The sequence below is a fragment of the Aulonocara sp. 'chitande type north' Nkhata Bay genome, linkage group LG2, assembly GCF_057382095.1.
Source record: "Aulonocara sp. 'chitande type north' Nkhata Bay isolate Kocher_YH1m ecotype deep benthic linkage group LG2, A_spYH_male_GT1.1, whole genome shotgun sequence".
Classification (NCBI taxonomy): Eukaryota; Metazoa; Chordata; class Actinopteri; order Cichliformes; family Cichlidae; genus Aulonocara; species Aulonocara sp. 'chitande type north' Nkhata Bay.
The window spans coordinates 33,688,558-33,705,746 of record NC_141345.1 but is presented as its reverse complement, the minus strand read 5'-3'; the positions used below and the strand labels follow the sequence as shown (position 1 = coordinate 33,705,746).

Sequence of the window (17,189 nt, the reverse complement as noted above, 5' to 3'; positions counted from 1 at the left end):
ACACACACACACACACACACACACACACACACACACACACACACACACACCTAAAATACTTTATGTGCGTTTTAAATAGTTTACATTTTTTGCATGCAAATTTTTTTATCAACCAGCGCTCGTCGTAGTAAACTTTCTTTCGTTTCCAAGGGAACGCCTCTTGATTACAACGCATGCGCGACAAATCTTCACCCTTTTCCGCGAACATCAAAACGCTTGTGCTTCCCCGTGTGGATGTTTTCTCAGCTGACATTTGTTCGTCAAATGAGGGCTTGTCAGGTGTTCATACCCGCTGTGGTCGCTCTCGGATTAATTGTCTCTCCTGTGTTTTGCCAAAATGTGAACTCAAGTGAAATTGGGACTCAGTTAAACGGCTCTGCCGCTGATTTCGGGGCATACAAAAAGCAGTTTCACCGCACGTATGAAGTAAGCAGCGAGGAATTTAGTCGCCGTCATCTCAGTTTTCAGGTATGTAAAGTGAGGGAGGCGTAGAAGAATTCTCAAGTGCCACACTTAGCAAGTGTGAAGTGCTCAGACAGAAAACTGAAAACAAACTGGGGGAGTACTTCTTGTTAGACCACGCCCACTCACGTAGAAGAAGGAAATACCGAAAATAATTTTGGAAATTTTGGTGGATGTTACATTAAATATAGATATAAATATAAAAAGCATACAAATACTGGCATAAACTGAGATTAAGTGAAAATTGTACTACAACATTGGAACAATAGTTAACACTGGTGTTCCGAGTAACATGAGGGAGGTGAACATAAAGTTGCAGCTTAATAGCTGAAGTCGTATGAAATAAAAGCAGCTGTGCGATCAAGAACATTTAATTTAGTCTTTCACTCTTACCTGCTTCCTTATTTCCCAACTGGTCGCCACAGTTTTATACTGTGTATATTGATATAAGATAAGAGATAAGATAGAACTTTATTAATCCCTCGGGTGGGTTCCTCTGGGAAATTCGACTTCCAAAAAAAGCACAGCAACGACCGAAGTTACAGTTACAGAATTGTTATACACACACACACACACACACACACACACACATATATAAATACAGAGACAAATATAAATAAAATATACAAAGGGGATAAATAGAATAAATAGGAATAAAAAATAAAAATACAAGTGAATTGCACATTTCAAGTATTGAGTCTATTGCACTGTTGACTATTTACAAAAAGTATTGCACAAGGTATTGTACAGTGAGGTGAAGAGGCACTACAGCTTAGTTGTTCCCCCCTCCTTTGTCCTCCTGTTTCCCCTCCCTCTCCCCTCCAGAGAGGAGTTAAACAGTTTGATGGCGTGTGGGACAAAGGAGTTTTTAAGTCTGTTAGTTCTTGTCTTGGGGAGAAGCAACCTGTCACTGAACAGACTCTTCTGGTTGTTTATGGCCGTGTGCAGAGGATGCCCAGCATTGTCCATAATGTCCAGCAGTTTCTTTAATGTCCTTTTCTCTGCCACTGTCACCAGAGTGTCCAGCTTCATGCCGACCACAGAGCTAGCCCTCCTGATCAGTTTCTCCAGCCTGGATGAGTCCTTCTTTGCTGTGCTGCTCCCCCAGCACACCACAGCATAGAAAAGTACTCCAGCAACCACCGACTGGTAAAACATCCTCAGGAGCTTCCTGCAGATGTTAAAAGACCTCAGCCTCCTGAGGAAGTACAGTCGGCTTTGGGCTTTTTTATACAGGTGCTCTGTGTTGCATGACCAGTCCAGTTTATTGTCCACCCACAGCCCGAGGTACTTGTACTTGTTGACCACCTCCACCTCCTCCCCCTCTATCTGAACCGGCAGTGGACCTTCTCTGGACCTCCCGAAGTCCACAACCAGTTCCTTAGTCTTTGAGGTGTTGAGTTGCAGGTGGTTTGTGTGACTCCATGCGACAAAGTTCCTCACCAGACTTCTGTACTCCTCTTCCTGATCATCCCAGATACACCCCATGATGGCCGTGTCATCTGCAAACTTCTGAATATGGTATAATTCAGAGTTGTAGCAGAAGTCAGAGGTGTACAGGGTGAAGAGAAGAGGGGACAGCACAGTTCCCTGTGGTGCTCCTGTGCTGCTGACCACTGTGTCAGACGTGATGTCCTTCAGCCTGACGTACTGTGGTCTGTCGGTGAGGTAGTCAGAGATCCAAGCCACCAGGCAGGGGTCCACCTCCATCCTGTTCAGTTTTTCCTGAAGCATACAGGGCCGGATGGTATTAATGGATGGTATCTTTTATAAGCTGCTTAATATGTTTTAACATCTGTCAGCATAACATGCTTAGAGTTTTTTTTGGCTTTTATATTAACAATTGTGTGTTTTCTTAGTCAGAGTTGGATAAGAAAAGTTTTGAGAGGTTTCAAATACATAAATGTAGATTATTTTAATTTCCCTTTCTATCAAAAGTATTGAATATCTACATGAACAACTTATTTTAAAGACCAGAGTTTACTGTTATGTTTTTCTTTCCTTTCCCCCCCTCTCATTTAATATCATTGTACCGTTTCATTTGTGTAATTGCAGAGAGCTACAATACGGCACACCTATCTGAACTCATTTTCCACAGAAACACAGTCTGCCAAGTATGGTATCAACCAATTCTCTGACCTTTCACAGGAGGAATTCAGAGGTAGGTTGATATTTTGACATAGAGGTATGTTTAGTGAATCCTTTGGACATTTTATTAATTTATATTTCTGTCCTGCCTTTTGTTAAACTAGGCTGAGTCTGCAGAATCATAGTTTACACTTGTGTTTGTATAAAAAAAAGAATGACTTTGAACTGTATCTTTTATCCACAGATCTGTACCTGGGAGCAGTCTATGAGAGAGCTCCTCTCTTCTCTGGACTGAGTGTAAAGGAGCTCCCAGACAAATTTGACTGGAGGGACAAGGCAGCCGTGGCACCAGTCCAGGACCAGCAAGCAGTAAGTTTTACACATGATACTGTAGGTATACTGTACATGTGGGAGGTTAGCTGGAGATGCTTTAGATGCAGAGACATAATTGGACATATAAAGTCATGCCTTTTCATTATTTATGAATAAAGCAATCAATCAACAAACAGGTACAGAATACCAAATACTACACAGGCTTTGATAATGAATGCAAGTCTTCACCAGTAACACAGTCAAAATTATGATGTAGACACTTGTCAGGTGATTCTTTGCTTTTCACTTTTAAGTAGGTGAAAATTTATGATGCCCTGTGCAAGAGACTTCAGTGCTTCAGTTTTAAGGGTGAATATACATTTAACACTTTTTAAACATTTTTTATTGTAATTTATTATTTTTCTCCCCACCAAAGTGAAAAAAGATGTGAAAATTGTAAAATAAAAGCAATTTTAAGTGGTTTTAGTTGATCATAAGCACCTTGAGGCAACTGTTGTTGTGATTTGATGCTATATAAATAAAATCGAATTGAATTGAATTTAAAAGCATCTAATTGAAAATAACACAGAGAAGACAAAACGCATCAAATGTTGACATGAGAATGTGTGGCTGGTATTGTAAGTGTAAGAATAACATTTCTTAACAGAAAAAGAATGTAGGGATTTCATCATATACATCTATGTGAGGGACAACTGAGATTTTGTACTGAAGATCATTGCATGGGCTCAGAGAGGACTCTGAAAATCGTTGTCACTGAACCCAGTGTATCCCTTCATCAACAGATTCAAGTTAAAAATTATTTTTCATCTATAGAGAAAGCGTATGTAAACAAGACCCAGAAACTCTTTTGCCTTCTCTCGGCACCAAACTCTTTCCCGTGTTCTGGACAATCAAAACTTGAAACTCTTTTTAGTAATCTCGAATGCCTAATCATCCAAGCTGAAATGTGGTAGCTTTGAAATATAGAATATTTAAGAATTTATGCAGACATTTTTTTTCATTAAAAAAAAAGTCTAACATTCTTGTTGTCACATGTCTCAAAGTGAGAATTAAGGTGAGTGGAAAGAGACTTTTTTTCCCAGATGAGTACATTGGGAACGCTCTTCAAATATGAAGCATTTAATATGAAGTACCAGAGAGGAAAAGGCATATTTGACTCAAAGGCGACCTCGGTAATGGTAGTGGAAGAGCAAAGGAGCAATGACAAGCTAAACCTCTGGAGCTGTTGCTCAGGGAGCAGAATGGACCTGGGGGTACAGAAGGGAGAGGGTTAGTGAGACGGAGTTGTTGCTTGTCCCTGCTGAAGATACACTTTTTGCTCTTTTTGTCCTTTATCTCTTTACTCAGTCAGTTTGCCATAGGGGATGATGATATTGCTGTAAAACTGTTGTCCTAAGGGAGAGACATAACCGGTTCAGCTGAACGCCATCATGATCATATATTTTACTTTGCTCTATTCAGGTAAAGTTTCGCACTCCAGGGAGATGCACTAAATGACCACTCTCACCTACCACTCTCCTCTGCTGCGGTTTTACCGGTCAGATTTTTTTTTTCTCTAGCTCTGCCTGTGGACCTGCTGAGTTTTTATAGTACATAGATGGTGAGACAGAATATAAACTGCTGTAGGATGCACACAGACCCGATATATCAAACCACTCACATCTTGTTAATGCTTCTTGATCCATTTTTTTTTTTACCTTTCTTGATTCCATGTTTATGTCTTGAGAACATTTGATCACTTTAAAAGCAGATAGCCCTAATATTGTGTATACTCAGCACATACTTATGTTGAGACCAGGCAATATTGACTGATTTTGCTTTCAGCATTGATTTTAAGCCGTGAAACCATATTGAGCAGCAAAAATTGGATTTTAACAGAGAGCTCAGTTTTTCATTACATCTATGGGAATACATTTATGCCAAGTAAGTGAACTGAGCATGCAATATTAGGATGCCGTTTGGAGAATAATATTTGCTTGTGCAAATATTAAGCAAAAAAACAAAACACACAGAAGAATCCCTCACATGATGAACTAGTGTATGTACCAGCAAAAAAAGCAATACTGGTTTCAGGAAAGCATTTTTTAATCTATATCAGATATAAAATATGAGAAATTATTTTGCAGTCTGAATACAATAAATAAGCCATAGACATAAAACCTTAAATTAAGACCTTTAACTGAAGCAGATATTCACATTTTTCTGAAGCGTGTGCATACCTGTGGTTTTTCTGTCAGCAGATGGCAGCAGAAAACAATCGGTCACAGTCACATTATCACGTACCGCGAAGAGCATTTAGAAACTGAAGATACTTGATTAAACAGTCTAAAATCTTGTGTCAGTCTTATAACACTGGCAGAGGGCTTTTTAGATGATTATTATAGTAGGATTATATAGACAGATATGCATAGGTAGTTCATTTCCAGAAATAAATAAGAAATAGCTCCTTAGGATGGTACAGTGTGAATAGATTCTAGGTCAGGAGCTGGATCTAAATAATGCTTGCGAGATTTTTTCTTTTCTCTTTTGTCTCATTTCTGTAATTTTACCTTCACAGTGTGGGAGCTGTTGGGCTTTTAGTGTGGTTGGTGCCATACAGTCTGTCCATGCCATAGGAGGCTCACAGCTGGAGCAGCTCAGTGTGCAGCAGGTTGTTGACTGCTCCTACCAAAACGCAGGCTGTAATGGAGGCTCCACAACTCGGGCTCTGAACTGGTTAAAACAGGTATGCTGATAGTCACACAACGTTAACAGATTTTTAGGTCTTATAAAAGATGCTTCCAGAATCTTAGCTTATAATACCTGAAATGACCAAGGTTGCAATTAACATTTCTGTATCACTAAGGCAACAGGAGAAATTGAAAATATGGTACTGTCTAAAAGTCCGAGGCCACCTCTCATTTTTCTGTTCTTTGCTTCCAAGGTGCCAAACTTTCTAATATTTTGTAAGTGTCTTGAACAGTAATTCAACAATACTTTGTTCCTGTTTCCTGTTTAGTTGAATATATGAAAAATGCCAATGATAAGTTTTACAGGCATACAATATATTTTTGCACCAAGGTGATTTATAAAGAAAATTTAGCCAAAAACCAAAAAAGTGAGTAAACTGGACATATGGAGTACAAAAGAAGAAATGACAGTCCTTAAAAAATCTATCTACAGCAAATGAACATTATCTGAAAGTCATGTCCTTAAAAAAATGGGTAAAAATCGAGCAAAAAGCTGACAGAGGACCTGAGAGATGCACCTGCACTTCAGATGATCCTTCTGCTGTTCACTGAAGCCTCATGGGAAATGTTCTCAGTGGATAGGTGGCTGTCAAGAAGCCATTTTTAAGAAAGGAAGAGAGTGAGATGGTGAGAAAAGACTGAAGTATGTCAGCTTAAACAAGAACTGGACTGAAAATCTGTGGCAACAGGTGGAGTGATGAATTCAGATGTGACATATTTGGTTTGGAGGAAGTGAGGAGAGGTACCACAGTGATTAGTAAAACATGGTGGAGGCTCTGTCGTGGTTTGGGGCTGCATTTCAGCCACTGGTGTTGGGGATCTTGTCAAAACACTATCAGTCAATGGGCTGGCCTCCAGAGAGCCTCTGTCAAGGGGTCACCTTGACAGAGCATATATATACTATATTCCCATATATCTTTGCATGTTTCAGTAAATTGCTGCACCTGCTTCCCAATTTTCCTAGCAAAATTTAAGGAAATGAGTGGGTGGCTTAAAACCTTTGCACATCACTGTAGAATCACACGATTTAAAACTTTAGCATCTATAAAATCTGTGTAACATTGTTTAGACATACACATTAAGAAAAATGAAATAAAACAGAAATGCTGTGTACTAATGTTCATTATTTGCTTTGCAGACCAGAATGAAGTTGGTGAGTCAGTCTGAGTATCCCTATAAGGCCAAAACAGATATCTGCCATTTTTTCTCCCAGTCACATGGCGGTGTTGCCGTAAAGAACTTTACAACACATGACTTCAGGTGAGACTTTATTTTTTTATCAAGTTTTCTACAAGGAATAAAATATTAACTTCATAAATTTAAGGAGAATAACATGCAACTTTAATGTGGGTTTCATAAAGTACCAAGGACGGAGAAATGGGCGTGGGATTGGTTCTGTGCAATCACAGTGTTTACTCTGTCAACACAGACATCGATAACTCACTAGCACAGAGGTTCTTAACTCCGGGTCAGTTCTTTTGGCCCAAAGGTGAATCTGATTGTTTTTACTTAAAATTGAACAGAACAGGGACTTTGCTTCGTGCATATGTAATGCCTTCTGTTGTTATTGTTATTTTGCCTTCTCAGTATAATACTTTCATAGCTAGGCTCTGAACCCACTGTTAGAGCAGATTTAACTGAGCATCCAAGTAACCTAAGATGATGTTTATTGTTTATTATTATTTATTTATGTGCAATCTTTTAAACAATAGTATACATTTTAATTGTTTAATTGTTGAAACTGTTGTTTTCGTGATGTTTTTCTGCCAAACATGAATGAATTTGTTAAAAACATGGAGGGCTGCCATGTTTCTTCTAATATTTTTATTACAGTGTCAGTATGCAACCATGACCTTGAATGGTACAAACCTCATTTATCATAGACTCCATATACTGGAAAAGAGTCTTGGTAGTGATAATTTACTGTGCTAAAACACAGCAAATTATCACAACCACGACTAGTAAGAAACAGGAGTACTGTCTGCCTGGCAATAATTCTGCAAGTAGTAGCAACTCTCTTGGTGCAAAGTAAAAGAACTACAAATCACTTGTCAGGGAAATGGGGGGACAAGTGAGCTGAGATCTGCAGTACCATCAACTGGCCTTCAATACCATGGAGGCAGAGTGCCTCATCAACCTGTGCTTTGTAGGATACAGCCATGGGAAGCTGGAGAAAGGAGAGTTAAACTTGAGAATAGATTTGTACTGCTGCTGCAGGACCCTGGATCTCTGTGAGATGGCCTAGATAACCTCTTATCTTCACACAGCAGTTTAAGGACTTAAAGTAGTAATGGAAGTAAAAGACTACAGGGAGAAATAGCAACTAGACCTCAGACTCTGAATGTGGTTGATTTTGCTTCTTTAACTCAAGAGCGATTCAAAAATATACTGCTTTTCTAAACTCAGTAATCGGGTTGGACACCCAGCTATGAAAAATGTACACATGGACCAAATCCATTTTGGAAACAAATAAAACAATCAGCATTTTTGTAATGGGATTTTACCAACATGTTGTTCATTCTACTTTAATATGGAGGCATTTATCAGAGAAGTTCATAAACTCAACTGATTATTTCAACTACATGCACACTCCATGAAGTGCTTTAAAAAACAAACAACAACAAACATCTTTTTCACATTCATCTTTTTTAGTGGAGTTGAAATTTGTGTTAACGAGTCAAAAGTAAAACAGTCAGCCACCCCAGCTGCTACCTGACAAAAGTTAAATACATGATGAATGCCATAGCCAGGAGATTCTCACTCTGTATACTGACTACCAAGGTTTGGAATTCACAAAGGTTTGCAGAAACTCAGTGATACTTCATTTCTATATCATAAATATTTCTTGTTTTCACCAAAGCCTGTCAGACAGCCTCGGGCCTCTCAGTCGCTGCTGCCAGAATTGTAACAAGAGGTTAGAATTTAAGGTGATATTCTTAAATCGGACACTTTCAAGTTCTGTTGCTGGTTTATAAATCACTTAGAATCAAACTAGGTTAGGCTGCCTTCTGCTAGTGTGCTGCATACAGATGGAAACAACTTCCTTCCTGATGATATATCATGCACGCCAATCTAGCCACTTTCAGATTTAACCCAAAAACTCACTTGTTCTCCCTTGTTTGTGATGGATTGGTTTCTGTGTTTTATAGTTGTTGTTTTCAGGTCAGCTTCTAATGGCATAACTGCAATGTAGATTTATTCATAGCGGACTGTTATGTTCATATTTTATTTTCTTTGGATGCATTTTATTTCCTTTTGCATACTTACCTGTCATTCCGTGCTCTTATATTTATAGTTTATTGTGGCTCACTGTTTTTGAATGACAGTTTTGATGCTTCCCTTTGTCCGTGTAAAGCAGTTTAACTTCCCTCTGTTTGAAGTGTGCCATGTAAATAAAGCCACTTTGCCTTCCTAAACAGAACTTGAAAGTGAAGTGCTGATATTGAGATTTATTGCATATCAACACAATGTTACTTAAATTCCTCATGTTCTCTCATCCACAATTCACTGATCCAGTCTAAACATTTTCCTTAGACCTGTTTGACACAAACAGGTCTAAGGAAAACACTTCTGAGGGGTCTCAACGTTAGGTCACGGAGTTTATCAAGCTGCTGGAATTGGATGTTTCTGCAGGGTGGAGACTTGGGGAGGTCACAGAGACGGCTAATCTCATGGTTAAACCAGATTTTTACTGCTGCAAAACACCATAAAGTTTTAACACAACCTCACCATAAACCCAAATGACTTTATTCTGACTTTCTTCGGTATAGATTTGGCACAAACAGGGGCTTCGAGCACCATATGTAGTAAGGCTGGCAGAGTACAGCGTGACATAACCCCAGCGGGAATCATCTTGTGGAAGGACAGAGAGTGTAACTGAAGAGGCCAGTTTTTGAGCAACAAACTGACGGGAGAAAATGCACCACATTTAGTAAAAATCAAACAAAACTGATGTACTGATAATTGAAGTTGATTAGTTAAATATTCTTGTACAACATTTAACTGCCTGACTTTACATTAGAGTAGTAACGTAATTATAAGAACACGTTGTGCTGTGTTTTTTTTTTTTTTTGTTTTTTTTCCCCAGTGGTCAAGAGAAGGCAATGATGGGTCAGCTAGTACAATATGGCCCTTTGGTTGCTATTGTGGATGCTGTAAGCTGGCAAGATTACCTGGGAGGCATCATCCAATACCACTGCTCCAGCCAATGGTCCACCCATGCTATTCTGATTGTCGGCTATGACACTACCGGTAAATACTACCACATGTCACATTTAAGTGAGACAAAGTATTTTGAATAGTTTAAAAAATATGACTTTATAATTTATTTGAGCTAACACAATTTTCGATTTTTAGAGGTTTGTAATCCACTGTGAAAGTAGTTTAAACCTGCATTTGATCAGAGTTTTTAGCTTATTTCGAATCCTTAAAAATACATTTTTTCTTTCAAGAGAAATATGAGCCAGCAGGAGGAAAAAGTTTTACATGTCAGATCTGAAGACTAAATAAAATTAAAATGTTTTAATTTCTCAAGGTCCTAAGAACCAAAGTTCCTTATTTCATCTCAACTCTTTTACAACTCCTGCTTGTCTAGTTGCAAGTAATTTACGAGATTAAAGCAGAGTATGAGTTTTCTTTTTAAAATTGCCTTATTTACAGTGTATCATTAAGTATTTTGCTATTTCACCTTGTACCCTAATGCCCTGTTCTCTTAGCATACAGTGATCAAAGGTTAGCTGAAATTGTAATCATTAACAATTTGTGTACTCATGTTGACGTGATGTACCAGATGTTCTGTTTAGTTCGATGTTTATCTACTTCTTTTGGGATCCAGAAAGTGGACACTTATGAATATTAGAGGCTAAACACTAGTTTGGTTACAGCTGTGTGGTAGCAGCTATCTCATACTTTATTTATGGGCATAGTTTAGACAAAAATACTTTACATTAACATCAATTATTTCAAACACTTCTGTTTTCTAGGTATTACGCAAGCATTGGAGTGATTATGCAACAGTCTAATGTGGGTGCAGCACACATACTAAACACAAGTAGATCTTCTTTACCTAGTAAATAATTCAGTCTTAAATGCATGTTGTCTTTCAGGGGACATTCCGTACTGGATTGTGCAGAACTCCTGGGGAACAAGATGGGGAAATGAGGGCTATGTTTATATAAAAATAGGTGGTAACGTTTGTGGTGAGTTTGACCTTTGATCTTGACATTTTATGTTTATATGATCTTTCAGCTTAAGAGGGGTGCACTGAAGTGTCCAGAATCTCCTCGGGGAATAACAGTATTTCTCTATTTTCTTTTTCTTTTTGCAGGCATTGCAGATTCAGTGGCAGCTGTTTTTCTTTGACGTACGTGTGTGTGTGTGTGTGTGTGTGTGTGTGTGTGTACCAGTGCCAAAATTCAAATCATTCATCTGTTTGCTTTCGAGTACCACTTTAAAATAAAATAAAATACTTTTATAAAATACTTTATTAATAAAGTACCAAATAAAATACTTCATACTGTTGGCAAGTGTTGAATTTTAATAGAACAATAAAACACATCACTGCAAAAATACAATAACATGAATTGTTCCATCATATAAAACACATCTTATTAAATACATACAGATATATGTCATAGGTTATGAGTCATACATTTGGCTATAAAGATATTTCATTAATGAGTGCATAAATACATGACAAAATTAATTTAAAACTTTACAAAAACAACAACAACATTATGTACAATTTTATGGTTCATATTTATTCTGTGCAAATGGTTTTGTTTTAGACGTTGATGTGTTTGGTTCATTGGTTCATCATTTGCTGTACACCTTTATGCACTCAAGACACATCTGAGTAGTCTGAAATGGCTCCCTCCTTGACACCATCACTGTGCTGAGATGAAAGATGATCCATTTTTGTAAAAACTCATCATCGCCACCAGCGTTGTCCTTGCACTCACAGTTTGATCACTGCTCTCACTGATCTGTTTGCTTTCAGGTCAATCTCAGCCAATTTACATAAATTTATTGAGGAAACATCTGAGCACCTCTTATCAAGGAGCCATCTGCAGTACTTTGTGGCTCACTGTCAAGATTAAAGTAAAATAGTCTTAATTTGGCTGTTTAAATATTTGATTTATTATCTGTCAGACATTGCATCATAAGCCTGCAGCATAATTTATCTTGATTTTCTCTTGTTTGCTAAGCATTAATATGTACAAACGTAGTTACTTTGTTACGTTTACTGTTTTTGTGCATTTATGTGTGATGTAAGGACATCACGCCTTCAAATCAACCCGTCTGCGTTATTCTTCACTCCAACATCCAGTTCACCTAATGTCAAATTAAAATACCACATGACCTCGAATTTCATCTCACCTAGATTTGAAATCCTTCTTAATAATATATAGTGTTTGATAAAACTGGCCATATGTTGAATTGCCTCCATTCATGAAAACACATACACTTCATATTTCAGTGTATGAGTTCTTTAAAGGTACACTGACAAGATGCCATGCATTGTTTCTCATGAACATCAACAAAATGTATTTCTTTGACCTGATTTTCACCTCTCATTGAACTAAATAATCCGCTGCTGGGAGATCTGTTTAAGTGAAAAAGCCTGGACAGACGAGTGAGATGCACTCTAATCCGAGTCGTCACTGCTGCAGTAGGAGCTGTCGCAGCACTCAGCCGTGTACAAAAAAGTGTGAATGTTGGGATTCAGCTTGGGTACCCAGTGGCGAGGCACCAGGAATGTTGCCAGGTTGAAAAGGTCCACAAAAACTTTGTATCGGTCACTAATTAAAAAGATCAAATATAGAATGATTTATTTAGTATGTGCTGAATTTCGTCTTCTGAGAAGCAAAAAATAAACTGCGGTTCACATTTTATTTTACTCTTGTGTTGTTTCTTTGAACTTTAAATATATTGTCACTGTGCATTACAGAAGGAGCTGCTACATGACAAGTTAATTAAGATAAGCAGAGTAGCACTGTGCTGTCTTTATCTAAATTAACTCTGAAGTGTTTCGGATACTTGCTGTGTGAAAATAAATGTCTAATCATAACATTATTTTACATCATACAATACCTGACAGTTGATCTAAGATAGTGGTAGCCAGACGACCCCCCTGTGCCAGCTTTGCTGCCAATCATCCGGTGAACCATGCACACATGATTGTCTACAAAAAAGTAGGGGAGAAAACATCCAGGAATAGCCATTGTTATTTTGTCCATTGGCGATAGGTTGTATTGATCAGCGGGCATGGAGGATGTTATAAGGTTCTTCTGCCTCTTGGGTTCAAATCTAACTTTAAAGTTTAGTAACTTTGTAGGCTTCTTTGTTAGTCCAGTTCTGCCCTTGGGCAAAAACAACACACTGTAGAAAACAAATATACTTTCCTTTCCCCTCAAACTTTCTTACTCTGTTTACACGTAGCAAGCAATGGTGATGCCTCGGTACTTACATCTCCATTTCGTCATGAGGGTGTCGATATCCATGAGGGATGTGAGCAGCTGGAAGGGAACCTGGAACCTTGGCTCCTCCCTTAAAGGTAAAAAAAAGAAGAAGATTTTATGTTTCACAGATTATAATGTAAAAAACAACAACTATTTTCTCTACATATCAGCTATAACATGAGCACAACTATCACCTGTTCACTACCACCAGTAAGTTACCGTATTAAATTTTGCATCTGTTATCACCTTCCACTAACTTCAGTTACCTCTGTTGACTTTTGCATAGACTCAGTAAATCTCAAGTGACAATGTGTCCTTACCGCAACCATTTGAAAGAAAAAAAAAGCTGGTTACCACACCTTTTAATAAAGCTTACATTTTCAGGCAGGTTTCACAAAGGGGCCTGTGATATGGAAAATTTATGTGGGAAGAACAAATGAGTACCCTTGCCTCAGGGACTAGCACTGAGGCGTTCTTGTGCAAGACTTTCCACTGAAGCTGTTTGCAGCCTCCAGGTGTTAACAACTTAAAACGATGAATAGGAAGCAAATATAACATACAGTGTCACCACTAGACCATTAAAGGTGAGGAAACCTTCTAAAACAAACTAAACATACCTGTAGAAGTATATCATCAGAGCACCTTGCAGAGCCTTGTAAGAGAGTCTCCTCTCACCTTGTTAACGAAAGGGAAATTTTTTATTTTCAAGGTAACAAGAAATGTTGGTGTTTACATCCTTTTGTAAACTAGTTTCAATTTTAAAGTCCACACCTTGCACAAGATAAGCTTCACTTTGTGTTAAATAGAGGCTGTAAATAAACATGATAAAGCCTCGGTGATTATGGCATCTGATTAAACACTTACCCTTGCTGACAAGGTGATCGTGGCGCTTTTCGTCAAACAGAGATGTGAAAAGCTCCCTCTGTCTGACCATCTCTGCCATCAGTTCCTCTTTCTCTTCAGAATCAGGCATTTTCTTTAAAAGAAAATATGGGAGGAAAAAAACAGCCGTCTCTGTCAGTCATCGGTGTACTCCAGGGACAGCAAAAAAAGAAAAAGAAAAAAAGTTTGTTCTGAAAGCTGGAGCCATCTCTTACCTCAATTTTCTCCTTCTCCTGATTTAACCCATCAAGTATATTGATTTCCAGCCTTTGCCAGAAATTGAAGCCATCCACCTCCAATCCAGGAGTTCTCTCCAGCCACTCCTGAAAGAACAGCCCAGGGTTTATACTCACATGTATGCTCTAGCACAGGGGTGAGCAATTAATTTCGCCAAAGGGTCACATGAGAAATTGGGACTGTCGTAGAGAGACAAAATTAATATTGAGCAGAAATGGGTTCAGTTTATTGGTTTGGCCCTTTACAGAAGTCCCAGTTTGTCATGTGGCACCTTGGCAAAATTAATTGCCCACCAGTCCTCCAACAGGACAAAGAACAACAAATTCATGTGTTTTCATTACTTACTAACTAAATCAAAAATGGTAGCCCTTCCACATGTATGTGGCTGTAAAACATACCTCAACTAACTTTAAAAGTGTTGGTTCCTGCTCAGTGGAGAGCAGCATCTCACTGTCATGACCTTTAAAGTTGTCCCTGTAATGGCGTCTGTTGTATGGAACCCTCAGGTTGTCTGGAACTCCAATTTTGTTCTCCAAGAGCCGAAACTGGAGGCTTTGGAAGCCAGAGGCCGGAGACAGGTATTCCCTGTATACACAAATAAGCATGCATGTACACAGTTAAGCCAGAGTGCAACGTTGTGGAGGAGTGCATGTTATATTGCTTTTTGGAGAGGAGTTTACCTAAAGTCAAAAAAGTCCAAGGCTGTCATTGTTTCCAAAACTGCAAACTGGTCAACCAACAGTCTGAAGATCATCACAACCCTGTGGATGCGAGTGTTGACTTTGAGCATGTTACGTTCGTCTCGGACCTTCAGAGGAAGAGCAAATGTTAGGGGAATTATTGCTGATCATATTTAAGCTTGCAGGTCAGGAAACAGTCTAATTAAATAACTAGTTCTTTTTGTATTTCCAACAATATTTTTTGCAAGTATAACATATAATGTATATTTCTACCTAAGCAAGATATTAAATTACAACTGCTGTTCTGCTATTAGTCTGTAAATACCTGATCACAAACTTCAGTATGACTAGTGAATGTAATTTTTTAAACAGAGGCACTGAGTGATTGTGACGGTGTTCTCCACTGATGGTTTTCTTTAAAATGCATTTTAAATCCTTCATCTTATTGACTTCATTTTTCTTATTAGCACTCAATCTTTAACATTTGCACTGTGCATCTAAAAATAGTAGCAGCAGTGCAAGATACATTTCATTTTTCTCTGTTTTAATTATGAATTTACAATTGCTTAACCTTCTGTTACCACAGAAATATAACTTACATGACCGCTGATGAAGATCTCTCGCACAGAGTCCAGTTCAAACAAAATCTGTTTGAACCAAAGTTCATAGGCTAAAATAATAATAAAAAAAAGATCTTTAAGCGTCATAAATATATATAAGTATTTTATTTTGAGGTAAGGACAAAGGTCAGTAAGCAGTCAAGGCTTTTACATTTTTCTATTCACTGGTGGAGAAAGAGAGAAATGAAGGAAAAAAAGGTTGAACTATTTCTATTAGTGTGCAGCGGCTTCTCACACTAAGTGGATGCAACCAAAAACCTCCATATCCTTCACTATAGGGGTGAAAGAGTCTCCCTTTAATTTAAAATTGATTTTCATTTTTCACCTGTCTCTAACTGTCTGTAAACAAGGTGAATGATTTACAATCAAATCAACATTTAAGTAAAGTTCATGACTGGATTCAATTTTGCTTTCTTGAGAAAATGAGAAAAAAATAATTTCAAACAAAATGAAGCTCAACTTACCTTGATGGGTGACAATGAAGAGGTGCTCATCATGGATCTTATCGGCTTTTAGTTCACTTTGCAGAACCTGAGCTGTGAGTATTTTGTCGAGCTGAGGGTTGGAAAGAGAGAAATCAATTAATATAAAAACTTTGATTGAACAACAAATGCAAATTTCAGTACAAATATAGATTTGTACCTGCAGGTAGTCTCCATAGATAATTCCTCCTCTACTGGCCTTGTTGACCCCTGCCTGGGAGTCATCCTCATCTTCTTCAGTTTTGGGAGGTTTATTTTTGAATAACCTGGAGTACAAAGAGAACACCTCTGGTTACTTGTTTTCCCATCAACAAGATTAGAAATGTAGGTAACATTTTTCTATTTAATGTATGTGAAAAAAGGGGATAAAAATCCAAGAGTGTAAGTGTGATTAAAAATATGAACGCACAAATGCTTCTTCTCAAAGTACGGACATCCACTCATGACTTATTCAAATCGGTGGCAGCAAAGATGTATCCTTGTTCATTGACTAATATTTACTAAAAGAGTTTTCAACACAATCCGAGTTTTTAAAGACTTATCTTGTCCAATCAGTCACAAGTATACAGTTACCATCCGGCCCGCCTCTAGTTTTTCCCTTGGAGCTGCTGTTTATCTTTACTCAGGACTGACGTCTGGACTTTGTTTGACCTGCTAAAAGAAGGGTCACGCAGACCAAAAATAATAAAATATGGGCATATTATTTTTCTGCATTTACGAAGCTATCAGGAATATCAAATGACCTCCACATTATAAGGTTTTGAATTTGCAATGCATTGCTTGAGGGTTTTGATTTAGACGTGGCTGTCTTAGTCACTGGGCTTCAGTGTTTACACTCAGGGATACTCTGTTTATACTCTATGAAAAAACTGAACTTATAAAGATAAGATAGACAACACCTGTCCTTGCTGCGAAGACAAATATGGGCTTCATCTGTTTTTGCTTTTGAAATGTTACGGGGACTCTGTAGATGCAGCCCAAAGAAGGAAGAGAAATACTGCTTTTAGTATTTGGTGGTTTTAGCTGTAACAGGTTTAGCCACTGATTAAAAACATAGGAGTGATTTTGCTTTAATTTAAAAATGGAAATCTCATTTCAACAAGGTCCTTAAAACAATTTCTCTATCTTAGAAATATTAAAGTTACAGTTCCCCCCCCCCAGCTTTTAGCACTGGTTCATACAGTTCATTTTTATTGGATTATTTGAACCCAGCAAA

The 17,189-nt window shown here is 38.0% G+C and overlaps 2 protein-coding genes across 3 annotated transcripts; one reads left to right on the top strand and one right to left on the bottom strand.

Moving 5' to 3' along the window:
• The first annotated feature begins 78 nt into the window (after positions 1 to 78).
• On the top strand, positions 79 to 12,494 carry ctso (cathepsin O). 2 transcript variants are annotated; one of them, XR_015124490.1, is made up of 9 exons: positions 79 to 468; positions 2,518 to 2,623; positions 2,795 to 2,919; positions 5,441 to 5,608; positions 6,751 to 6,872; positions 9,700 to 9,863; positions 10,595 to 10,634; positions 10,718 to 10,810; positions 10,939 to 10,986. XR_015124490.1 is itself a non-coding variant. In XM_086260066.1 (8 exons), the coding sequence occupies exons 1-8, from the start codon at positions 94 to 96 to the stop codon at positions 10,971 to 10,973; spliced, it is 1,188 nt and encodes a 395-aa protein (XP_086116192.1). In that variant the 5' UTR covers positions 79 to 93; the 3' UTR covers positions 10,974 to 12,494. The 2 variants fall into 2 exon arrangements, 1 of the variants encoding a protein (XP_086116192.1); XM_086260066.1 differs by lacking the exon at positions 10,595 to 10,634 and having other exon boundaries at positions 10,939 to 12,494.
• Positions 11,126 to 16,538, bottom strand: tdo2a (tryptophan 2,3-dioxygenase a). Its single transcript, XM_086260054.1, has 12 exons — positions 16,383 to 16,538; positions 16,134 to 16,239; positions 15,956 to 16,046; positions 15,471 to 15,541; positions 14,872 to 14,999; positions 14,590 to 14,776; positions 14,170 to 14,277; positions 13,937 to 14,048; positions 13,690 to 13,747; positions 13,081 to 13,160; positions 12,705 to 12,795; positions 11,126 to 12,412 (listed from the first exon to the last, which is right to left on the bottom strand). Exons 1-12 carry the CDS (start codon positions 16,415 to 16,417, stop codon positions 12,259 to 12,261), a joined length of 1,221 nt encoding a protein of 406 aa, XP_086116180.1. The 5' UTR covers positions 16,418 to 16,538; the 3' UTR covers positions 11,126 to 12,258.
• Between the last annotated feature and the right edge of the window lie 651 nt (positions 16,539 to 17,189).